We start from the raw sequence: 26,784 nt of genomic DNA, 5'->3' as shown, positions 1-26,784 counted from the left end.
TTGGGATTCGCCCCACCCTAATAGAACGCCCTGTGTTGATGTTTGCTGGTCTTTGTGTGAGATGCTGAATAAAATACTTTAAACCTAAAATGCATGTGTAAGATCACGTGCATTTGTGGTCACTTTAGCTGCATTATCTCTATCATGGGTGATTTTGTTTTATTTAAAACTGCTGCCCGGTCTACTTGCTATGTTCGCCTACCCCAAGATCTTTTTGTTGTATAACACAGTAGTTTCAGTGCCTCAAACCTGTATTTTAATACAATGTTTTGTAGCGTTGCTATGTCTAAGCATATGAAATAGTAAGTTCTATTAATCAATTTAATAGTACTCAATTCAGAGCCTTCAAAAGAATGAAGGGTGCTGCTGGCCCTCAAAGAGCCATCTTTCCTGATTGTACGGCATTTTGTTACCTAACTAGTAAATGTGGTTGCATCTGCATAGTGAGGCTGCCATTGGCTTCCTATGAATCATGCAATGGCTGTATAAAACGAGTTGTTTTCAGTTGCGGGGTGGACAGTGTGGAGTCATGGGTCGACACATTTCAGTTGACATCTATGGTTTTTGTCACTTATTTGTCAATGTCACGTTATTTTACTTCTGTTTACTTTAATGTATTGGTCAGCTGAGATGATTTTTCCATCTTGTTACAGAAACCCCTGATGAAGAGCCGGGAAGGCTCGAAATGCATTGGGTTTGTTTACTCCATTATTGATGCATCTGTAAGAGACAAACCGGTGTTCAAAGCCTGATAAAGCATACATTCGGTGAAGAAAAGTTAAATAAAAAATACAGATGTAATTTTACTGTCTCCGGTGTGATGAATTAAGTCGAAAAGGAAAATTTAAAAATGATGAACAGAATTTAGGTTTCAATGGATTACTTGAGTAGTACTTAGATCAATTGGATACACTCGGGTGATGATTCCCATTTCTGGCAGTGCATCGGCGAGGAGCGCGAGACACGTGCCCAGGCTTTGTTCTATGTATAGAAATGACCAGCATGCATTATGCTTACTGTCTCTTGGCAGGTGTATGACGTCATCCAGTTTGAGACCAACTACCGGTACCAGCATCTTGAAGTGCGCTATGGTTAAAGCAGGGATTTCATCGATTTCTGGCTTTCTGCCTGCAAACAGAAATCAGGAAGACAAACAAAACAAACTTTTTAACGGGTTCGGTCACGATTTCTCATGCCACGTGTCATGTTAGTGTAACTTACCTGCACAAAGAAAGTCATGAAGTTTAAGATTTCACATTCTTATTACCAGTTAGAATTAAAATGTTTGTATCTAAAAGTGTAGAAAATGTGCAAATATTTAGGGTTTTTCTATACTCCTATATTTAGGGTTTTGGACAGTAATGGGACAGCATTCTGGGGAGGAGAGTAAATAATAGATAAAACTAATTGTGGGTAGTTTCCCATGTTATTAAGCGCACAAACCTTCTACTGTCAAATGCAGCACTAAGTGCATTTTCAGGTCGAGCAAAGATATTGTAAACCTTATCTATGCGCATTTCGGATATGCATAGTCAATGTGGATTCCTTCCAAATGGAAAATCCACTTGAATATACTTAGGAGTGGAGGTTACAGGATTATGTTTCATTAGATTTCACGAATGCCTGATAATTCTGAAACTATGAAAGAAGCAGCTGTGAGAAGACAATATGCAAGAACCAAAAAAAGTAATTTGGTAAAAAAAATAAGGCATGATAAACATGCCTGCCGAGTGCAGTTGATTTTTTTCATATATTTGGAGAGCTCACACCTTTACAAGGAATTTAAATATAAAACCTAGAATTAATTTAGCTGGGCCTTAATATTGTTAAAGAGAGGACATTGTTTAAACCTCTTCGGTAATAAGAGCTTCTGTTAATCAAGGACAATCATTCTCAGCTACTAACAAATATAGTATCGCTCTTTCTCTTGCTCTGAGACTGACAGTGCCAGGGCCTGTTTGAGCAGGTGGTTTTACAGGAAGGCAACTGGTTATATTGCAGGCTTCATGCTGTCAGTCTCTCTGTGGGGTATTGGACAGAGGGCTTTGCCATTGGTTAGGCTGCCACTCTTCAATGTTACTTCCTGTGCCGTGCAGGAGGCTGCACTACTAAGTACCAGATCTTTATATCATTTACTAGGTATTGCCTCATTTGCAAGAGATACTTAGTAGCAGCTGGCAAGCTTCGGAGAGCTCCTGTGGTACCTGGTGGAAATCACTTATTTAAAGCCTTGTGCAATAAAAAATATCCCTTTGTATGCTTTTAGAAGTCAAAAGACATCATTAGGATTGCCTCTTTCTTTAGATTGTTTCAAGCGAAATTAAGAAATGCTGCGATTTTATATAAAGTATGTATTTGAAATGTTTGTAATATTAGGGTGATGAATTATAGGGTGGTAGTAAATATGTGATCATAGCAGTGAAAGCATATGGGGTAAGATGAAAGGTAGTTCTGAGTAGGAGTGGTGTGTATTTTATGTCTCTGAAATGAATTTCTAAAATGCTTTCACCAAAGTGATGACAAAGGCTGAATACTGGATCACTCAACAAAGAGGTAGGGATAGAACAGAATTAGCAATATGATTGTGGAAAATGGTGACGACCAGATTAGCGAGAGGTCCTTAAAAACATAGCGGTCAGAATAAAGAATCTGTATGAAGGAATGTAGAGAGAAAGCGCATTCCTAAACTAAGGATTTAGGAATAGTCTAAAAGAAAAAGGATGAGGTCATGGAATGACTAAGCTGAGATATGATTCCTAGATGGTTTGCAAATTTGAACAAGATAGGAGAAGTACCAAAGAGCAAGTTGCAAAGTGTTTTCCTTGGGGCCATCTCATATTAATCACAAAAACTGCAAAAATACTCAAAGGTCATGAAATTCAGCATGATTTAACTTATGCTTGAAAATGACTGCTATGTTTATGATGCTGTTAAGATTTCCAGCATCACATTTTCCCCATAGTGTATGCAAATGTAATTTGACAGATCGGCCCCTGGTCAATTGTGAGGAGAATCTATTGCTGCTCTTCTTATACTTGAAAGTATCAGCATAAAGTTCTATGCTATGGTACTGATGAAAGTAAAGTGGAAAACTCCATGAACTGTGTGAAGGATAATAATCAGGAACTGCACCCTACTTTACTGAGGCAAAGTATGGATGCATGTACTCCAGCAGAGAAAAAAATAGAATTAGAGTTCTGTTTAAGTAATATATGGGCATAATGTATTGATATGAAAACTTTTGAAGCAAGATGTGCATAAGGACAACCTTCAATGATCAAAAGTGATCTTCTAGATGCTAGTGGGTTAGGAAAAAGAAAGCCAACCCGGATGAAAAAAGAAAGTGGGTTGGGTTGAAGCAACAGGTCTTTTGAGCATAATAAGAGGAAAGCAAAGTGGGGAATCAGCCTTCCATGTAAGGGACATGGTAATAGGAAAGAATACAGATTGGGTTGAGTCTAGAGGATAAAAGGAAGATTCAGTGAAAAGAGAGGAGAATAGGAGTCAATGTAATGATCAGGCTTATTGTGAGCTTCCTATTTGGAGATACAGCAAAACCATGTTAAGAAGAGACAATGAATGACAGTTAGGAGAAGAAGCGTCTAGAGAAAATGTCATCAGTATAGTAGGAAGATGGCACACTTGTAATATTGCAGGAAAGATACCAGACAAGAGTAATAGGTGTTGTGAAACAGGCAATTAGCAAGAGAGAGACTGAGAGATTAGGATGGGAGTGAAGAAGACCGTTGAAGCTGCTGCAGGGTTTTCATGACATATGAAGAGGAGATTGAGGTTAAGAGTAATATATTTAGCAAATAAAGAAAAGTGGACCTGCCTCTTGACTACATAGACATACCATGACACATGCAGTGTTTTCTCTTTCCCCAGGAAACATGTTTCCCTAATTTCTAGGTATTCCTACAATTACAAGTCATCCCTGGCCTAACATATTCTTCTGACTGGCCTAGAGTTGAAATAGGACTGTTGATTGTAATGGACCCTCAGTGCGGGAGGACACAGAGATGCTATCAGTTGGTGTAGATGTATGCTGGACAGAAAACTGAGGGGCAGATTCACTGACACTTTACACCAAGTTCACTTAACAAATGTTAGTCAAACCAATGCAAAGTGTTGTACTGGAATTTACTTTCCAATACAAATCCTGATTTGTGTTGGAAAGTATCCCTTAAGTAATGCAAAGCAGTTCTTTGTGCTACTTTGCATCAATGGGTAATTCTGTGGAAGGTATATTGGCTTGCCCATGCAACCCCCCATGGATTTTGACTTAAAGCCCTATCTACAAAACAGGACTTTGTGGCAAAAACGACTGCCTCTTGGAGGCAGGCGTATTATTAGAGAAAAATCTACTTTTCTCAATCGTTATCCAATTGCGCACCTGTGATGCACAGTAGAGCACAAATGCAAGATTTTAAAAGTATTCATCTATGACTAACTAAGCATGGTATTTATTACTGGAAGTCTAGTACAAAATCTAGGCTTGACATCCAGCACACACCCTTGCACTATGGTGCATGTGTGTGTGCATTGGTACAAGGCAGCCAACAGTGTGCCACCACTAGGAGACTAGCCACGGGGTTGTCCTGATCTTTCCTTTTAATGCAACACAGTGCCACAATTTAGTAAATCTCCCCCTGAATTTCACAACAAACTGTAGGAAGGCAAAAGCATGTCGTGCACCATGAACATGCCTGTAGGGTGCATGGACTTTGACATTTGTTTGAATATCATGGCTAGTCATCATCATGTGTGCATTTAGAGCTGTCTGAGTGTTCTGTGAATGTTCAAGGATGCTCTCCTGAGATGTTTCAAATAGATACATACTAAACAGTTTCACCATCTTGCAGGCATCGCCGCTTTCTGAGACATTTTGGGTGTACTCCAGGACACTAAGTTCAGGGTTCCCATCAACAAAGCGGATGTCACTGTTAGCGAGATCTGAAAAAAACAGCAGCTGCTTACTCACACTGTAGGAAATGTGGAGGAAAGGGGTACATATTACATGAAATGTATTAAGCAAAATGTGCTTTAAAAAACACGAAAATAGGTTAGCAAAAAATAATCACTATATCGGAATTAAAATTGCTAATTTGCTAAACAAGCTCAAAACAGTGCCATTCGTCTTCCACTAAATAAAGATAATTAAGACAGTTGACAGCACATGTGCGTAGTCTAAAAATTATGTTCCTCATGGAAACCGCTGTGGGTTAACAATATCATCAAATAAGTCTTTACTCATAACTTATTTTACTGTTTTATTAATCTGCATATATCTTAATTATAAAGTGGAAAATATATTAACTATGGCACCAGAATAGGATCTTCCAATTTCTTATAATTGTATCAAAGTTTGTGTTGGAAGGACACTGATAGGGTTTATTACGGAAACGTATTAGCCTTTTGGCTCTGACTAACAATGACTGAGCATGAACAAGGCAGTGCTGGCTGAATGCTTGGTTGGCAATTGCTTTTGATGCTGGCATGGAGTATGTTTAAGTGCGGTAGTAATGGGCAGGAAAGTGTATATCAACCTTCATTTTTGAACTGTTCTTAGTGCAATTTACAAATGTAATGGGAAGAACAATCTGAAAAACACATTTAAGATCAATTTATAAAATTGGGAGGCCAAACATTAAACCATGTGATTTTCACAATATATTAGGTAAGACAATGTGCCTCGACCCATTAGTTCTTGTTTTTCACTTTTTAAGATGGAATCTGCAGCTCTTTCCCCACCATAGTGCTTTTTGCTCACTGCATACACAGGCAAAGTTGCAGGGGTACTGGGGGAGGCAGTATGCAGCAACCCCTAAATGATGTCCACAATAGAATTGTGGAAAGATAGTGGTATTGTTATTATCCACTTTACGAATCCAGCAGAGCCTGTCATAGGCTTCTTCACTTTACTTCATATTTCAGATCAGGGCTGACACAACAATTGAGTAGCTGAATGTGTCGGCTCCTCCATTAGGGCAGAGGAGCATCGCCCCACTGCTGGCAGCAGAGAAAACATGAATAATAAAATGGTAATATAGCAATTTTATTATAATTCTTTTTCTTGTTCTGCAAGCACAGCCGAGCCTATCAGCGGGCGGTGACATTACTGGTGATGGACAGCAGCGGGCAGGAGGAGTGGTGGGCGCTGCCCATGTGCATGCCGGTTTGGCTGACTGTCTTGCAACGTGTTGCACATCCAGGAGGGGAACAGGCACAGGGTCCATGTCATGAGGGTGTGCCAAGGAAGCCCTCTGCAACCAATCAAGGCACTTGTCTCATGCTGATTGATAGTATTGCCAGCATGAGAGCAGTGTCTGGACTGGTTAGAGGAGTTCATTAGACTCTGGGAACCTGTGCTGGAGCCATGGACTGCAGGAACCGGACCAGAGGACCAAGTTAGCTGGTAAGTAATCTTTTAAATGTGTTTGTTTTCATTAAATGTTTCTTTTGACTCACTGACAGGCACTGTGGGAAACTCGCAACTCCAGAACTCCCAATCGTGGCCCGTTATAAACACTGGTTGGAATGAAGCACAATTGAAAGCATTGGTGTTAAGCCCACGAGTAGTGAGGGTTTTTGGCAGTGCCTTCTACTGGGTCAAAATATTCTGCCTGTGCTGCACCTCCACTTTAATTTGACAGCAGCTGCCTCAGCATCTAAGGCTGTTTTACCTTCACCTGCTCTTTTCAGGGTTCTCCATGGTCATTGCTCAAGATATGTACCACATAAGCATACCCAGCCTGCTTTTGTGATATATGCTTGATGAAGCAGGCAAAGGTAGCTACCATTAGATGGCCCTATTTCATCAGTGATATGCTACCAGTAAACCAGTGCCCTGAATGTTTATGACTGAGGCTACACAAAAGCTTTTGACAAGCCTGTGTGAGGTTATGGGCAAAGGAACCAGAGAAGCTAGGCATGTTGCTCAGTCTCTAGTTTAAAATGCTTTAACGAAGGGCCTCAATTAGACCTCGGCGGCCAGGTTACCCAGTCACAACGGTGATAAATATCCCGTCTGCAAAAATATAAATCCCATTATATTTCCTAGGAGATTTATATTTCATCACATGGGTTATCTGTCACAATGAACCCTTCTGTGAGCTATAAATCAGGCCCTGCACGCACTAGCTCACTCATGCAGGGAACAGGGAAGCACAGGATCCCACAGTTATGTTTGTGTTTCCGTAAATATTTGTGCCGCAGCTGTTTGACCTCCACATGATAACAGGTCATTCAGGTGGGTAAAAAAGTGTAAGAGTATGGAGTAGGCCTGGGTGAAATTTAAATTAGGATGGCATAATTTGCATAACATTTTGAATTTTGCCAAATGCTTTATGTACATTTGGCAAAATTATGCCATTTCACAATTTCGCAAAATGATGCTGCTACTTGTGGCAAAATTATAGTGCGGGAACAACTTGAGCAACCAGAATGTGAGTGGTTGTTGTTTGTTGCTGTTCTGTTTGTTGCACTTTTTAGTCCAAAAGGGATCCTCATGTCAAAAAATCATGCACAAATGCATTTTTTGCTACAATATCGTGCTAAATGACGGATTTCCATTTTGCATATTTATGTGCAATTTTTCCAATTTTACCCCTCATTATGCAAAAGCAAATTACACACATTTCTCACACCATTATTGTGGAATAGACACCCCCTATGGCTGATACTCACCACTTAGAGTGAATTGACCGATTTTGACGAAATGGTATACCATATCCATCTTCATGCACCCTGAAGGGCTGGAAAAGAACACAAATATGCTTGCATATTATTTAGTATTCCATTGTGCTGTCGACAAAGAACAAATATGTACCTTGTTATTTGTTTTAGCAGATAAGAGTTCACCAGATCAATAGACTTAACAAATATGATACTGTAGCTACCAGTCAATGTTTTCAATAGTCATGGTGGAGATGCATCAGCCTACCAATTAGGCCCGGTACTTATTCAGTCTTCCTGAAAGGTGTTAGTGTACTCGTTAGAGGTGGCCAGAGATCGTGGAGTTGTACCACGTGGAATTTTGCAGAGTTACATTAAAACTCTGTGGAATTCTGCAGAGTTCTGCTCTGCCCCACCCAACCTCAGAATAAAGACTGGAGGCCATCCGTTGCCCCTCAAACTTGAGCCAGCGGCCTGTCATACCCTCATAGACCTCGGCGAGATACACGGGGCAGTAGGATATTATCCTAGCCCCCCAAGAAAATGAGGCTATGAAGCCTTGGCCCACCCCAACACATCTCTGGTGATAGTGCTAAAACATGTGCTTCAAAATCCAGCCCCTGCCCTCTTGGCTTGTTGTTGTTGCTGCCGCTGCTCACAACTCCTGCAAACCCACCACGAGTACATAGACGATGATCAGTCAGACTACACTACGGAGAAACACAATCCCAGAGGATGTGCGGTTACTTTTAGAGGAGATCAAGCAGTAGTGAAATGAAAGGTGAGATATGTTAGAATAACAGGTCTGCCAAAACAGTTTTTTAGGCCAAGACCATTTTGGGCACTTGGAATATGGGGATCAGATGATATAATGTAGGAGAAGTGAGGATGAAATATATATGTGGAACACTCCCTCTCTTTCTATATATGTGGGCCTTCAGAGCACAGTGCAATACCTGACTGGGTCACAGAACACTGCAGAAGACACAAACCCTTCTGAGCTTATCACATAACACCATCAGAAATCGCATTAGTTGGTAATCAGCCCTTTTGCTTTTTCTTTCTTCCTTTCATCAATGGGGGGTTACCTGATTAGCGCTGTGACGTTTCAATGCTTGGACAAAGTGGGCAATAGGGCAGGGCACCCACCTGCCAAGAGGTCCTTTTGGAAATTAACTTTATCTCTAGCTCACTTCTGTGTAGTTCTGTATCTCAGCCTTCAACATATTATTCAATATTGCTAGGCAATGTAGAGGTTGAATTAGCAGAAATCATTAAAAAAACTCAGAGTTGTTCCAACAGGGGTCCCGAAAATATTTCTTGCCCATGGCCACAAAATCCTTAGGATTAAACTTGATTAGCACTGACACTGAGAAGGGCCTTCTAAATGGTACTACTGTCAGCACAAAACTCTTCCAGATACTCATAACCTGAGACCATTTAAAATTACCTTTAATCCTATCTCATGTTGTCTTTTATGTTGAGAAAATCTCCAACTTGCCTCTTACATGGTTTTTATTTCTTATTTTGCTTAGCACATTATTCTTTTAGTTTGTATTATTCATGTTAGTTTATATTTTTTGCTGTTCATTTAACTTGTTTTTCTCACCTAGTATTTTTCACAGAATTGGATGGTTCACCTGGTTTGCCATCTTGTCCCCACACCTCAGTCACATTACTTTGTCTTTCTTACTTATACCGGAGACGGATCAACTGACTCGTACCATTACTTACAGGCTGCTTAATATTCCTACCAGAAGGGCTGCACAGCAGATGCGAACCATGGCTGAACTGGCAATGTGCCAAAGGCCAGCCCGTCCGCACTCATCCACACCAGGATAACTTGTTCCACGGGCCATGCTGCCAGTTCTTGTGGTCTTGACTGTTGCCTAAGGCAGCGCACTATTCTAAGTGAATCCCTCTGCATTCTCACGAACAGGTGGTAAGTCCATGTATAGACATTACTGTATCTTGTCTTTCTATGAAGGGAACCTAACAGGCTCCCCCACTGACAAAGCATTAGCCACTCTGATGGTTTTGAATTAAGACATAGCAACCATTCTTCAGCCTTGGGAGGTGGCATTTCTCTTCTTGTGCACGACTCATTTAAGGTATCTAGTACAACACTCTCTGCATTTACTATGATTAATTTGTCAGCTTTTTCTATGCAACCCTCATCTCACTGCAGTATCCTGTGAGTCTTGCTTCATCAGTCCTAAAATTAAACTTTGGAGAAAATGTGTCCAATGTATTGGTTCCTTATAAGCTGTTTCATCCCAGGTGATGTTATTAGGAGAAGGAGATTGTAATATTTGAGTGTTGGTCAATGGCTTCAGATCAATACAATGTAAGGGTTTAAAAATCGCTCAGTGTGAGCAGTTGGGCTGTTGATCGAGTCGGGTGTTATTCCTGCTCAAGCAAAAGCCACAATCCCTGTCAGGGTGAACCACAAAAGTCACTGAATTAACTCGTGTTTAACCCTCTGGTAACTTGGCACAAATGCAGTGTGGCTTAGCTTAGAGGCAATGAGTAAAGTATTTCTGCTGCACACAAACAGTACGAACATGAAAACTCAGATCAAGAAAAATCTCATCACAATTTAGAAACATAGAGGAGGTTTTAATAAATTATTCAAGACAACAAAGATCCAATCAGTAGAACCGGAGTTATGAATTTTTAAAGTTTAAGGTAAGAAGTAGCATGCCAAAGATTAAAGGGATAACCGCTGACAGCAAGCAGCGCAAGACAGGATCAAAGAAAAAAATATGTCCGACCGCGATGTAGCGCAAGTCACATAAAGTCAGCGCTCACCTTTGGACTTAGAAGAAATTGAAAGAAATGTTCTGAGATGGTAAAGTTAAGAGGGGCAAGGCTGCAGGCTGTGTCCAAGATGGAGGAGTATTCATTGGGGAGCCGCTGGACAAAGTTGTGGTGAAGATTTCGATGTGCAGACTTGGGGGTCCATTAGGATGGCGGGCGAACTTTGTCCGCCCGCCAGCCTAACGGAGATCGGGACCGCCCGCCATAAGGGTGGGGGTCCCGTTGTGGGTATTAGGATGTGCCCGCCACAGTGGCGGGCACATCCTATATGTTTTGCATTGTGTTGACGCATTTCAAGATGCAAAGCGGCAGGCACCGCGCGGTGCCTGCCGCTTTGCATATGTACATGTGGGGGGGTACCATAGGTACCCCCCATGTGCCCCCCGACAGTGGTGGCAACCTGGGGGCCCCGCAGGGGGCCCCCGCAGCAATCTCCGCCTGCCTTTCCGTGGCAGCATTGCCGCCACGGAAAGGCCCCTACTTTGTGCCATGGTAATATGGCTGGCGGTGTCCATTGGACACCGCCACCATATTAATCTTGCAACCGCGGCGGTAAAGCGGCAGACGGTCTTTCCGTCCGCCGCTGTCCCCTCCGCCATCCTAATCTGGCGGAGGGGAAAACGAGAGTGCTTGTCGGGCGGATTGCCTCCGCCAGGGTGGCGGTGGCTACCGCCACCCTGGCGGAGGCAATCCGCCCGACATACTAATGGACCCCTTAGTATCTGTTTTGGAAGTCAAAAATCTCCAGTGGGATGCGGCAGGAGGCACCAGCCGAGGAGAGTTCCAGGAGGCTGGATACTCTTTTGGCCAAAAACCGTTGAACAGAAGTTGCTGCTGCTGAGAAGGTAGCAGGACCTACTGCGAAGTCAGGCCAAGCGGCTATGCACAGAGGCACATAGAGATGCAGGTTGGCCCTTCCTTCCCTCAGTTGTCAGATCAGTTTTAGCCAAATATATTCCAAATCCCAAGCTTTAGATGTTGGCAACCTGGGCACCTCTAGCACCGGAACCGTGGGGCAGGGATTGGAAGGGCCTGGAGGGGCACCACTTGGGGGCTTAAGACACACTCAGGATGGGTCCAGGTACAGGTTCCATATGGTAGGAGCCTTTGCTGTCCCTGAGGCTTTGATTAGGAGACTAGCCCCCTAGGCCTTGAAGTGACTCTGGTAGTCCTTGCTTCAAGTGATGAGGAAGGGCTCAAGCAGTGGAGCTGGACTATGAGGGCTGAAGGCAGAGTACATTGCAGCACACAGTCCTCTGAGAGTGGTTCTGAGGGTCCCATCTTCATACCTGGTGTCTTCTTTCAAGTAGAACAAGTTTCTAGAGAAATCCTTCTGAAGTGCTTGAAGTTTCCTGCCTCTTCTGCCCTGGCTCCAAGCTGTCTGCATGAACAATGCAAGGATGACAAGTCCTTTGTGTGAGCACAGTCTATTTAGTTGCAAGTGGGGCTGTGCCATTAAAGAGGATTTTTTTATTACAATCTCTCAGACACCAAACATGGAATGCTTACTTTTTCTCAATCAAAAGTTAGCATCTATTACATTTAATAAGTCAACCCAATGTTATTCTACAGGAGAGGTAGGCCTCATAGTACTAAATAATGCATTTAGGAGTTTTTCATTAGCAGAACATGTAAATCTTAAAAGTGCATGTCCAGCCTCTTAATTATAGTACACCCTGCCCTGTGGGCTACATAGGGCTTACCTTAGGGATGACTTATATGTAATAAAAGGGGAGTCTAAGGCTAGGCAAATGGGTTATATTGCCAGGTCCATTTGACAGTTTAAAACTGCATTCAGACTGCAATGTCAGGTCTGGGGCATGTTTTAAGGGGCTACTTAAGTGGGTGGCACAATAGCTGCTGCAGTCCCACTAGTAGCATTTAATATACAGGCACTGGTTATATAGCGTCCCACTCTACATGGGATATATATGTAAATTAAATAAGCTAATAATATATAAGACATATTTCACCAGGTTTAAAGGAGAGAGCACAAGCACTTTAGACAGGTTAGCTGTGATAAAGTACACAGAGTCATAAGACAAACAAAAATGTATTCAGTGAAAATAAGAGGGGTGAATGTAAAAGGTTTAGGGGAAGGTCACCCTAAGGCTGACAGGTCTAACACTTTGGTGAAAAATGTAGCAAGTCTAAACAACAAAGGCTAATCCCTTCAGCAGGTGGGTGTGGAGAAAGTGCTTAAGACTAGCGGTGGGTGGAATTTGGAATACCGCCTGTGGAATTGGAGGATTTTAGTAATTCCACATTACTCCGTTACTCTTGTAATGAGGAATTACTAATACATTTCACAGCTTATTCTAGCGGGTGAATTAATTAGCATCAGCACCATTTCCAACTTAAGCAATGGCTTATTGCCTGACTCTGCCAAGGACGCTATGATTGCAGGCATTCTTGCATATGTCTCCAAACCATGCACAGTGCGTTGTTGTGCTAAGCAACCACAAAGCCAGCTCGGTTATTTGAGAGGGTACAGCTATCAACAGATGGCATCAACAGCAAGGCTAGGATTAAAATTGGTGTTAGCAATCTGAAGCTAGATAAATTCATACTGGAAGCACTACAGCAGCCAATCAAGTGTCTAGATTCTTTCTTCCCTAGTCAGCCTATCGGGTGATTTCCAAAGTCTGCCGCACGTGCACTGCAGCCAATCGGCGGCTGTTGGTGCGGCTGTTGGTTTAGTTGGCGCACAGATTTTGTGTAAGTGAATTTGGCACTAGAGAAATAGGGCAGACTGTGGCACCAGGTTAGAGGAAAAGAGTAATCTCAGCTGTGGAGACAAGACAGCTGATCCAAGTTTGCAGCAATATTGAGGTGGCGTTGGCCCTTGAACCTCCCCACAGATTCCAATAAAATCCAGTGTTGCGGTGTAGGAATGAAACCTTGACATGCCACACCAAAGTACATAAAATGGATCAACTCGTTTGACTCTGTCAAACAGGAGCTTCTGTTCTTAAAAGAATTGAACAAAGGGCTGTTTTTGAAATCTCTAAATGTGCCTTGTGTGCAACAGTGTCCTAAAACAATACATTGTCATGGAAATGTTATGCCTTTAAAGGACAGATTTGCATGAAATGAGGACTTACATGCAGGAGAGTGCCATGAAGGAAAACAAACCCATCCATGGTGACATTTTTTTTTTTTCTGTTCAAATCATTTTTATTAGACAAGAAATGAAAAGAAAGTAATTACAAAACAATAATACACATAATCATGGATCTTACATTGTTGAGTCAAATAAAGTAAAAATAAGTCAGTGCAGATTTAGATCCAGAACCACACAGCTCGTGGAAGGCAAGCGGCCAGTTATTGGAATGATACTTTCATGCGATTTGGTATCATACAACAGTACATACAGTAGGAATGGGTCTTAGACCAAAAACAGAATTCTCTAAGACAATGTCAGCATATAGGACCGTAATACGAGGTGATGTGGTCCAAAGCGATAAGCGGTAATAAAATATACAATGAATAAACATATGCTGTGTTTCCATTTATTGTGTTCTTATGTTACAGCGTGTGAAACCATGAGGTTGCTCAACACCTATTGTCTAGCACCTTGACAGTAGGTTAGTGTAATAGTAGCGTTCTCATTGGTGTTTTACCTCTGGGTATCTTTGTGACAGGAATTCTATAGTGGTTTAATGAACATTGGATAATCTATGGTGGATCAAAAGAAAAGGAGGAAGCATCAAGAGCGGACCAGAGTTTTTTGTTAGTGACGTGCCATGGGCAAGAGTGTAGAGCAGGGTTATCTATCGTATCAGAAACAAAAAAGCCTCTCTCTAAAAACTCTGTAATGTGTCATAGCGTTGATGCTTGTTAATTTTGACTGCAAAGGTAAATTCAGCTGTGCTTAAATTTGGCCTCTTACCATCTGCAGTTGATGCTTCACTTTCATGGTGCATGTACTCGTGTGACAAATGCTAATGTCATGAAATTGCAAAAGGGTGAAAACTTCCTGTCGTTTGTTCTCCCTGCCTGCTTAAAAACACCAAAGCGTACCTGCGAACGAAACACGGTAGCATGCAAAGAAATCTCTTAGTTTCCAATGTAGTGTACAGGATATTTCACCTTTTGTCCTCTCTACAGAAGCAAACCAGGGTGGCAGAACTCCACAAAATCTTTTTGTGTAACTCAGTGAAATTCCTCGGAGTGAAACTCCATGAGTTCCCCCCACCCCTACATCAGACATTTTTCTAAAAGCAGGACCCCGCAATAGCTCACTAATAGAGTAAGATCTGTACTACTGGGTCTGTAAACTAAAAGTAAATACACCACTTCATTTTCATATTTGTAGCTTAAAACTGTGTCTAGAATAGTAAGCCCTGTCTTTCTGGTCAACCATGTGTACCAAGGTCCTCCAGGGATTGTATCACTGCAACACGTTTTTTACGTGTGAGGAGCCATTGCTGTGCATAGCCCGTTCCACTATACTTAGAACCTTAAAGGAAATGCGCTTCCTGATAGGGAGCCAGTGCAAGGCTTGAAGTACTTCCTTGGCTGACTGATACATCGAGATGTTGAGAATCAGCCTTGCCGCTGCGTTCTGTACCACCTGAAGCTTGTTCAGGGACTCTGTGGTGATGTTAAGGTATAGAATGTTGCAGTAGTTTAGCCGGGATGTAACCAGTGCGATGATAGTAGGCCGATGTACTTCATGTGGTATACACAGCAGGACTTTCTGCAGGGTTTTAAGATGTAGTAACAGGTGCCAACTGTCCGGCTGACCTGGGCATCAAAGGTAAGACCCTAGTCTGACCAGATGGAGTTCTGTGATCCAAAGACTAGCACCTCGGTTTTGTCCGCATTGATCTGTAATAAATTGTCCCGCATCCAGTATATAATGCTGGACATACATTGATTAAACCTTTGGGCAACTGATTGCAAATCATTTGTTATGGAAACGATCATTTGTGTGTTGTCCGGGTAGGAGAGCACCTGGCAACCGAACAATCTCGCCAACTCTGCATGAGGCGTCACAAAGATGTTAAAAAGAGTGGGGCTAAGGGAAGATCATGGGTGACCCAATAGTGAAGGCGGAAAGCCTTTGCTCTAAAGCCACCATAGCTAACAATGTGAGTTCTGCCGGTCATGAAAGAGTGGAGAAGCTGCAGGGCCCTACCAGTAACTCCTGCTTCATGCAGTCACTGAATCATGAGCACTGGGGTGATTCTATTGAATGCCACTGAAAGGTCAAGCAAAATCAGCACTGCTGATCTGCCTTGGTCAAACTGCATGGGGATACAGTCGGTGGCTGCTACCAGGCAGTTTTGGTGCTGTGACAGGCACGAAAACCATTCTGGGAGTTGTCAAGGATTTCCTGGGATCCAATGTGTTTCATCAGCTCAACTTGATGAATAAAAGTAACAAGGCATGTGTCTGTAAACACCAGCTAGGCTATTGATTTTGTCTAAGAACACTTTCTAATGGCCCTTCATCGTTTCCCATGAGGCAAATAAAATTACAGCTCAGATGTCTACAACAGACTACTTCGCTTTTGTGTCACAAGAATCCTGCATCGTTCCAATAAAGTGATAATGTTACTTACCATTAGGGTAGAGGGGAGTAGCAGTATACTACTAAGAGTAAACAGAGATTGGATATGGCCTGATGGAATAAGTTCAAAAACTAACAATTTCGGAAGCTGTGCGCAGGGCATAAGGTTGAATTATTAGTCAAGGAATGGGGTAAAAAGGGTGTCAAAAAATGTGTAAAAACTGACTCTAAAGTGAGAAATGTTCACCAAAGTATGTCGAGTGAAATAATTTTGGAATTGTATGCACATACGTTAACAAAACAAATAAGCTCTAATACAAATCATTGCCGTATTCTCTCTATATTTCATGCTCATCGAATACTGCCTAGCCAATAGGCTACTAGCTCTGTTGAGTGCTTTGTCTAACACTTACCCTGGGACGCCTGTGGCAGCATACAGGTCTCCGTCTTCAAGTGAGCTGAATTTGGTGATTGGCATCTTCATCATTGACTTCATCTGAACAAATTCCGGACAGTCTGATGCCACTGCCACCGCATACCACGTTCCTAGAATCTGGAAGAGAAGGGACAATCAAAAGACTCCAGAATGCAGACACGCTAGAGCTGGCAGATGAGAACCACCTCTACCGGTGGCCGGAATACTGATTCTAGATCAGGATTCTGAAGTGGCATTACTCAAAACACTGGCCCAATAGTTTAGTACAAGAAGAACGTGCATTGTTTTCAGAGTTCCTGTAAATGCTCCCCCATTGATGAGCATAGCTTTTCTAGAGTTTAATGCAGGTTTGTCAAGCTGTCATCAAAGGTGTTGAAAGTTAGACTTAACAATATCTACAGAGGGGCAATCGCTGCCACTGTTTTGTCTATATAGAGAGAGAAAGGGAGAGAAAGAGAGAGTGGGTGAGAAATAGAGAAAGGATACATATTGGGTAATAATTTAATATGGTCCAATATTCCCATTGTGGGGTTCTGGTGACATCATATGAGTTACTCTTACACTTTGAGTAACTTTAATCCTTTTGACTATTCACCGAATCCAACTGTAAAGTTACTCAAATGTGTAAGAGTAAATAACACATGTAAATTACTCAAAAGTGTTAGTTACTGTTGTACATGGACTTTGTCTCTTTTCCCCAGGTTTGTATTTCCTTGATGCTCTCTTGATGTCACTGTATGTTTACCTGGTGACATCATAGAATGTTGTAGTTATTGCATAAGCCTACTGACAGTTGGAGGCAGGCTGAGTGACAAGGAGGTCACTCCTGGTGGGGTCTCTTAATTATTATCATAAGAACTGAACCTGTAACTATCTTGAATAAAACTACATGAATATATTCCTGACTCAAGAACATCTTTTATATACGACATTTTGGCGACTTTTGGACATCTTCAAAGAACCTACAGCGTGCGAAAGAAGATTAAAAAACCTACAGGGTGCAAAAGAAGATTGATATATATATCTACAGCGTACTTGAGGATAAATAAGGAATAATTAAAGAACCTAAAGGATACTGGAATTTATTCTTCATAAAGAAACTACAAAAGAAAGACGACCTCACAACTTTCAAGTAAGCCTCTGTTTAATTTCAACTTTAAACCTCTCATTGACTATTACTTTACTTTCATCACAAACGACGCCTTGCCTGGCCCCACCAGTGTCCGTTATTATCCGGACAGCCTGTTCCCTAAGGCGTCATTATTAAAGTATTGAGAGGAAAGGCATATTTCTAGACTGCTGTCTGAGCTAACATAATTAAGAAACAGAGCATTACCGAAGGCGAGTGGCATTTCCCAACTCAAACTTCTATTTAAATAATTATTGCGCTTAAATACTATATAAATCGAATAAACAGCCAAGCGTGTGAAGACATCATACTGTTACTGAAGTACAAATAACACTTAAATGTGAAAGAATTGAGCTACTAAGTTTGAAAGAAATTGACAGTGCTTTTTTTTCTGCTTTTAATTGTATACATGTGTTGATAACAGCACAGCGCTAACCGAAGTACGCAGGAATTAATAACAGTCATCCCTCATGTTTAAATGTGAAGTGCGCGAGGAGTGCGCGAAGCCTACCTTCTTGCTTCACTACCGTTTATCAGCAGCCATTTGTCTGCCTCTGCATCGATCTGCTCTCCATCATGCCACTTTTGCAAATGATGACGTGATGGAATCTCCGTGTGACTCGGCGGAAATCAGCCTGCTCCAAGACGTGATCGCGTGTATATCCAGCCTCATTCCAGAGTTTTGGAGAAGCCTGGATGCCTTCAGAATGTCATCACGCAAAGAGAGACGTCACAACGCGACGTGAGCTTCCCCTTAGTAGTCAATCTGGACTTTCCTCTCTATGGTAACGGGGCTACGGAAGCACAACGAAAATGAGAACACTTGCGTCATGTATTAAGCGTTTCCTTGTGCGTGAGGCGCGGAATGAAAGCAATTTTAACCGAGTGTTTTCAGCAACCCTGTAACATATTTCTAACTTCATACCAGAAATTTAGGTAAGCGACTATTACCACTCATGGTCGGCATTCTTCAGTTTTTCGTTGCTGTATTTCAGTTTGCCGTTTTATTTGAACTACATGAAAGACTAGTATCACTGTGCCATCTACTGGAAGTTAGAGGAACTTTGATTTTCCTTCATTTTCGTTTTGAAATGGTTTTCTACACTTCGTGGAACCTAATTGAGACTATGGCTTCAAAGAGCGACCTGTTTTAACTATGCTGTTTTTCACAATGGTCAAAGAGGAGACAATATTAAATTGACTTGATTAACGCGATGTCACTCTTCAAGACTTTTTCACCATGATTCAATTTTATCTACCATCGTATCAGTCCTCCATCGGCCCAGACTACGGTGACTACGTTTTTTTATTTTAATTTATTCTTTTGGTCTTTTCATGCTAACTATATGTTTAGCTAATAAGAAACGTTTGGTTCAACGTGGGGTCATTAACTCTTAGCAGAGTTTACATATTATTGTAAGTATTAAGTCATCTTTTTACATGATTCGGTATTACTTTACGTTTTTCACTTGCATGTAATTTAGAACATTCATATTCATGCATTTTAAGTAAGTCCACATGAGTTGTTAACATGTTACACTAGTTTCCGTACAAGCCGATTCTTGTATGTTGTGCACGTGAGTTTATAGTAATGACACTTATGGTTATGATATATTAATTTTCACAGGTTTAGGTTTTCTTATAATTCCCGTTACATTCTAGTTGCATTCCTGGGTGAGCGTATCCCTGCAACTTGCATTAGGGTGAGTGTATCCCTTAAAAAAAAAATATTTGAAATTCACAGGTTAAGTATTTCTTGTAAACCCTGTTAAGTTATAGTTGCATTCCTGGGTGAGTGTATCCCTGCAACTTGTAATAGGGTGAGCGTATCCCTTAAAAACTTTTTTGAAATTCACGGGTTAAGTATTTCTTGTAAAACCCGTTAAACCATAGTTACATCCCTGGGTGAGTGTATCCCTGCAACTTGTTTTAGAATAAGTATATTCCTTTAATATTAGGAAATTCGATAAGGGTGAATGTATCCCTTGATGTGATATTCATGAAGAGTAAATGTTTCCCAAATTATACTTTAAGGGTGAGAGAATCCCCAATATGATATTTATGTAGGATGAATACATCCTTTTCATATAATTTCTACACGTGTAATTCCTGCAGGTCGTTTTCGTGTTACATTATTGACATTAAGTGTTGAGTAATTGATGGGTGAGTTTATAACTGTTAGTACACATAGCTAAATGTATTCCACAGATTGTTTCCGGGGTGAGTAAATGTTGGGTGAGTGTATCCCTTCATTCATGTTTTTAATTATTTCTTGAACTTTCTATTTTCCTGTAATTTGGTGTTTAGTCTCCTGCCTTCACTCTTCGTGCTGGTTCAATTGTGTTTTGGTGTCAAGACAGCCACCCGCAAACACCACCAACTGATTCGTTACGCCAAGAAATCAGCATTTAAGGACCGTCTCGACAACAACTCTCATAACAGCAAGGAACTCTTCAATATCGTCAAAGAATTCACCAACCCTCCCGCAGCATCCAACGACATCACTAACTCCCAAGACCTCTGCAATGCGCTATCCTCCTTATTCTACAACAAAATTGCCGACATCCACAACAGCTTCAAGAACACTCCCAATGACCAACTCACCCCACCCCCTTCTGATCCCACCCCTCCAACTAACTACCTCAATTCCTGGAACCCAATCACCATTGAAGATACCATTCGCCTCATGAACTCAATCCACTCTGGCTCACCTTCTGACCCCTGCCCCCACTACATCTTCAACAAAGCTGACTCCATCATCGCTCCCCAACTCCGCGATGTCATCAACTGCTCCTTCAACTCAGCCACCTTTCCAGAAATATGGAAACACGGCGAACTCAGCGCCCTTCTGAAAAAACCAACAGCAGACCCCTCAGAACTGAAAAACTACCGACCCATCTCCCTCCTCCCTTTCCCGGCCAAAGTCATCGAGAAAGCCGTCAACAGCCAACTCGCAGCCTTCCTTGAATCCAACAACTCCCTGGATCCCTCACAGAACGGCTTTCGAGCCAAACACAGCACCGAGACCGCCCTCATTGCGGCGACCGACGACATCCGAGCACTCCTGGACAACGGTGAAACAGTGGCCCTCATTCTTCTCTACCTCTCCGCCGCCTTCGACACTGTCTGTCACAGCACCCTCATACAACGCCTCAACAACATCGGCATACAAGGAAAAGCCTTGGACTGGATCATCTCGTTCCTAGCCGGGAGAACACAGAGAGTCCGACTTCCCCCTTTCTACTCAGAGCCCACCGAAGTCATCTGCGGCGTACCTCAAGGCTCCTCACTCAGTCCCACCCTCTTCAACGTCTACATGAGTCCCCTCGCCCCCATCGCACGTCGACACAACCTCAACATCATCTCCTACGCCGATGACACCCAGCTGATACTCTCCCTCACCAAAGACCCCAACACCGCCAAGGACAACCTTCACAAAGGTATGAAAGAAGTAGCCGAATGGATGAAACAGAGCCGCCTAAAACTCAACTCAGACAAAACTGAGGTGCTCATCCTTGGATCCTCCCCCTCAGCGTGGGACGACTCTTGGTGGCCTTCCGCTTTGGGATCAGCGCCCACACCCACTGACCATGCACGTAACCTTGGCTTCATTCTAGACTCCTCTCTCTCAATGTCCAGACAAGTCAACGCCGTATCGTCCTCCTGCTTCAACGTCCTTCGCATTCTCAAAAAGATCTTCCGCTGGATCCCCCTCGAAACAAGAAAGACTGTCACCCATGCACTGGTCACGAGTCGACTGGACTATGGCAACACTCTCTACGCCGGAATTACAACAAAATTGCAGAAAAAGCTCCAGCGCATCCAAAACGCATCAGCGAGACTCATATTAGACATCCCGCGCCAAGAGCACATCACCGGTCACTTAAAAAACCTCCACTGGCTTCCCGTCAACAAAAGAATTACTTTCCGCCTTCTTACCCACGCACACAAGGCCCTTTATAATCTAGGACCAGAATGCCTCAACTCCCGACTGTCCTTCTACTATCCCACCCGCCAACTAAGATCATCCATTCAAGCCCTCGCCGCAGTCCCGCGCATCCGAAAAACCACCATGGGCGGCAGATCCTTCTCCTTGGCTGCCAAGACCTGGAACTCACTCCCCACCCACCTCCGCCTTACTCAGAATCACATCTCCTTCAGAAAAGAATTGAAAACTTGGCTATTCGATAAACAATGAACCCCTCCCTCTAGCGCCTTGAGACCCTCTGGGTGAGTAGTGCGCTTTATAAATGCCTGAACTTGAACTTTTTCACTATACTTAGGGTGCCGGAGACGTCTGGTATTCTTTCTCTTGTGTTTTTCATTAACTTCTTGTATGTTTCTTGCTTTTGACCATCATTAGGAAGAGGATGGTGGTGTGCGCTACCCCATTGGTAGTTATTGTGTCTTCCTTCTTCTTCCACTCCTCTTTCTTTCTTATGGCTTCTTACATGTTCGTATCTTCTTGTTTGGCGCCATAGTTTATTTGCTAATTTAACAACGTTATTAGTATATATCATTTTGTTCTTTTCCCTAAAGAAAGGAGATATGTTGTACATGGACTTTGTCTCTTTTCCCCAGGTTTGTATTTCCTTGATGCTCTCTTGATGTCACTGTATGTTTACCTGGTGACATCATAGAATGTTGTAGTTATTGCATAAGCCTACTGACAGTTGGAGGCAGGCTGAGTGACAAGGAGGTCACTCCTGGTGGGGTCTCTTAATTATTATCATAAGAACTGAACCTGTAACTATCTTGAATACAACTACATGAATATATTCCTGACTCAAGAACATCTTTTATATACGACAGTTACCTTTGTGACTAAACCCTGCAGTTCATGAATAGACTCCAGGCCCTTCAGTTTGGTGGAGACATGTACGTTACAATTTTGAAGTAAATATAAACTCAGATTTTGTGAATACCCAAAAAAGTATTAAACCTACACAAATGTGTAAATTACTCAAAAGTGTAAGGAACCTTTTTGAATCTGGCCCTAGGTTTCCAACTAAAACTGATTAAAGCAATGCTGGAAGAGATTGTATCACATAAACTGCATTTTTGACACATTTTAAATGACTTTGTCACATAATATGAACATTCATGATGCACATCATACTAGCCATGACAATGATAACGCTCTGCAGAGTGGCTTGTGACTGGCATTATGATGATGAGATCCATTTTTCTCTGCGAGTGGTAGCATGTGTTCCATATTTCATGGTTCTTTGTCAAATATGGTTGTTGATACCACAGCATTTTGCGGAATAACAACACTCAAACACGCAGTGCATAGTGTTTATGGAGATGCAATGAATACATTATTGTATTTATTAACACGTCTGAGTATGGGAAGGAGGAGAACTCATGAGAGGCAGCTTTGAACAAACTATGATTCCTGGCCTTCCCTCAAAAATGGCAATAATCATCATGTTACGTTCTGTGCATCTGCATGTACAGTTTATTCCGAGCTATTTTTAATGTATATGCAAAACTAACAGATGTAATTGCTTTCCCAACCAAAAATATTTATTAGTACTCCTAGGTGAAAGTGATATCCTGCCACAGTAAATTGGGCATTTCAGCTATGCCATGGATCCATTGTTAATCCCCATTATCTTATTAAAGACTGTGGGGGGGGGGAGGGGGGGGGGCGGGGAATAATGGCCCAGCTGATTTTCTCTGCTGCATTGTATCCATGAGAGTCAGAAGAGTCTCTATTATTTCATTCGCCTTCTGCTTTGAGCACTTTGGGGCAGATTTACAAGCCCCCTTCGACACATTTACGCCGCTGTTGCATCACTTCTGTGACGCAGCATCGGCATTAACCACGCGCCATGTTGTGCCGTATTTACAACGTGATGCATCTAGGGCGATGCGTGACGTTGTAGCCCCTGTGTCAGGTTTCATCTGGGCGTTCTAGCGCAGGGTGGGTGTCCTAGCAGGTACGCCTCGTAAAAGTGGAGCCGCGTCGCGCTTGTGACACGACTCCAGCAATGCGCCGCATTTCCGCCGGGGGATGCGACACGCATCTGCCCATCGTTGCGCCACAGCACGCCGCATTGTAAATGCGGCGCATCAGTGGTGGCGCACGGGTGGTTTTGAGTGTCGCAAGTGTTCTGGAGCATCCCTGCTGGTTTGCAGAGATACGCTAGCCTTGTAAATCTGCCTCTTTTTGTTTAGATGTTAAAACCTCTCTTATTCTCAGAAACCGAAAGTCGTTAGACAGTTGGGTGGAATATTCTTTTGATTTAGGGTGATTTTTATACTTCGAAACAAATTACCTGAGTGTTAGGAATTCATATGATTCTGCATCCACATAACGGATGATAACTGCCTAGCAGCTGTGGTTGTAGTGTAAGGAGCTCTCCTAGGCTGAGCCTTCAGAAAAATGCAGCAGTATGGACATCCTGTTTTGTTTCAAGAACTGTCTTTCGGTTTTTATTTTACCTTGCTGCCTTGGAGAAGTGAAATGAACTCTTCATTAGGCTCTGAACTGTGTTCTGTTTAGCTTTTTCTTTCACATGTATTTCCACTTCTGATGTCATGACACTGGTATCCACTTCAGATAATTCTAGCAAGGCTTGTATTTCCTTGTCACGTATATCATTTTTTTCTGAAGCCGTTAAATTGTCTGAAATCTGCCATTGCCAGAGCTATTGAAGGATTAGTACGTGTATTTTTATTGTTGCCTATTTTGCTTGGGATTAAGCACAGCAGGGTAGATCTCAAGTTATTTAGGCCTGATTTAGAGTTTGGTGGACAATATACTCTATCATTAATGCAACAGAGTTCCATGCCCGCCAATCCTGTGGTCCATCCGCCTCATTTAGAGACAGGAGGGCTAAAAACTTTCCGTCGACATAGTCGGTAATGGAAGTCAATTAGGGATCACCAAAGGTCGCAGCTGCCACCCCTGGCTTGTCCCTTGTGACCCCTGGCACTGCCTTTGCAATCTCTGGCCTTAGAGGTGGCAAGAACAGTGCCTGGAACACAGGAGTGGCTTGGCCCAATAGATGTTGGTTGAGGCTCCAGTTTCCTGTGTCAATTCTTTTTTTGCACAAATAGTGAATAATTGCATTTACTATTTGTTTAATGAAAATGAAATACAATTAACTGGTGCGAAGTCTTTTTGTTCTGTTCCAGGAGCAACCTGGCACAGAGGGACGGAAAAAAGTAAAGCCCCGCCAATGCTGGGAGAACATTTCCTAGTTGAGGTTTTTTTTATTTTTTTTAAATTTTTTTCTAAAACAAACTACTGCTTTAGGAAATGAAAGACAGGAGGGTGAGGGGGGTGTTCTTTTTTTATTTTTCTGAAACAATCTCTTGCTTTGGAAGGTTGGTTCTGAAAATAAAATGTAAAAACCTTGTGAATGACTGTCAAAACCATCGGCGGCCAACCACTATACTTTTTGGACATTGAAAGGCATCACCCGTGTCTTTTAGTATACAAAAGTGAATAATGGTGACCAATGGGCAAGCAGCAGTCATCTCAAAATTTGGCATACTGTGTCCGTCAGGATGGGGAGGCAATATTCTTTGCCACCCGTTTAGAGGATGTATCATCCGACAAATGGTAAATCAGCCCTCCTGCCTTTTTTTTTAACCTGTGGATTTAAAATGGGATATGTAGATCCAGGGCAAGCTTACCTGCCCTGTTGCCTTTCACCTCTGAAAGCTTCCCTGGATCATGTCAGATCTGAGGATTCTCTAGAGATCCTCGATTGATCCTCAAATCTGAAGAGGGTCCTTAAATCCACACAGGAGTGCCTTGCTCTGATTCGAGAATCCATAGATCCCACAAGAAAATATATATTTTATTTTTATTTTAAACGCTTGGGTGGTTCCCTTTGGAATTACCACAAATTGGCTTGGTGGTCAATATGTGTTCACACTGCCCCCTTATGAGTCTTTTCAAATGTCCAAGAGTCCTGTATTGGCTGCCACAATACCTTCATGCCCAACCTGAGCCCCTCTCAAAAATTACTAACCAGATTTATACCAGATTTATATCACAACAAAAGAGGCACTTCCTTGAGTACATTTCTAACTCCATGCAACGATTTGCATCATTCCATTCAACTGCTTTTTCTGTGTCAAAAAGCAAAACTAAAAATAAAATGGTGAATTACTGATTATCCTTGGGCCTAAATTGACGGATCTGCATGAAACATCCCAAGACATATTTTATTTTTAAAGTTTCATTTGTCTGACGGTGCCAACGTTACAAGGAAACCAAAAATGACTGACTCACCAAAACTACCCTGGTGCTATTACTAATAGCAGAATCTGAATCTCAGAAGTGGTGCAGGCAGAAGGGAAGTATTGCCAACTAAATACAGTATTTAAAATAGTGCATGTCTGGAACAGAGTTCTTGAGAAGTGCTGTGTCAGATCCCTTTGTGAGCATAACTGAAATGGTCAGGTGAAGATTGAGGTGCACTTGAAGGGGTGTGTTACACTCATACCCCAATATCCAAGGTCAATAATTATTCAATATAGGTCCATTGGGAGGAGTGTGTTACAATGCCATATCAGAATACCTGGGGTGATTAAGGATTCAATTGAGTTGCATTGGATGGAATGTGTATGTGTATGTAATGCTGGGAAAACATTTGAGATGCATTGAAAGGAATGGGTATTTAATAACAGACTATTTAGGATATAGCGTGATTGAGGATTGAAATTAGATGTATTTGGAAGGAGTGTGTTATAATGCAATAGGGTAATATCTGAAGTAATTCAGGACTGAATTGAGGTGCATTGGAAGAGGTGTGTTTCCTGTCATACTAGATTGTCTGAAACAACTGAAGAGTGAACTGAAAACATTGGAAAATATGTGTTAGGCCCCAAAGTAGAATATTATTAGTGACTAAAAGCAGGGTTGTAGTGCATGGCAAATAAAGATCTAATTTGCTGCGCTGGAAGATCAAAGTTATTCAGTTTAAAATAAACATGCTTTGGAGATGACGCATTAAGTGGTGTGTCCAGTGCACCTCTTTTATTCCTCACAGACCTGATAATTTTCCAAGTTTGAGATATTTGCAGCAGATTAACACAATTAAGATAGTTACCTTGTCAGGGTCAAAGTTGCTCATGACTGGAATCTCCATAGCCTGCACGTGAAGCAGGCCTGATAAGAGCAGACCAAGGCTTATCCACATCGCAGACATGATGGTCTTCAAGGTTTCAAGCTGTCTGTGAC

General features: G+C 42.1%; 1 protein-coding gene across 1 annotated transcript; it reads right to left on the bottom strand.

The window, feature by feature from the left end:
- Window positions 1–700: 700 nt before the first annotated feature.
- Window positions 701–26,784, bottom strand: LOC144752433 (olfactory protein-like). Its single transcript, XM_078640364.1, has 6 exons — window positions 26,654–26,784; window positions 16,428–16,567; window positions 7,690–7,757; window positions 4,843–4,956; window positions 1,018–1,128; window positions 701–720 (listed from the first exon to the last, which is right to left on the bottom strand). The coding sequence occupies exons 1-6, from the start codon at window positions 26,750–26,752 to the stop codon at window positions 701–703; spliced, it is 552 nt and encodes a 183-aa protein (XP_078496490.1). The 5' UTR covers window positions 26,753–26,784.

The sequence above is a fragment of the Lissotriton helveticus genome, chromosome 5_1, assembly GCF_964261635.1.
Source record: "Lissotriton helveticus chromosome 5_1, aLisHel1.1, whole genome shotgun sequence".
Taxonomy (NCBI): domain Eukaryota; kingdom Metazoa; phylum Chordata; class Amphibia; order Caudata; family Salamandridae; genus Lissotriton; species Lissotriton helveticus.
This window is presented reverse-complemented; position numbering and strand designations above follow the sequence as displayed.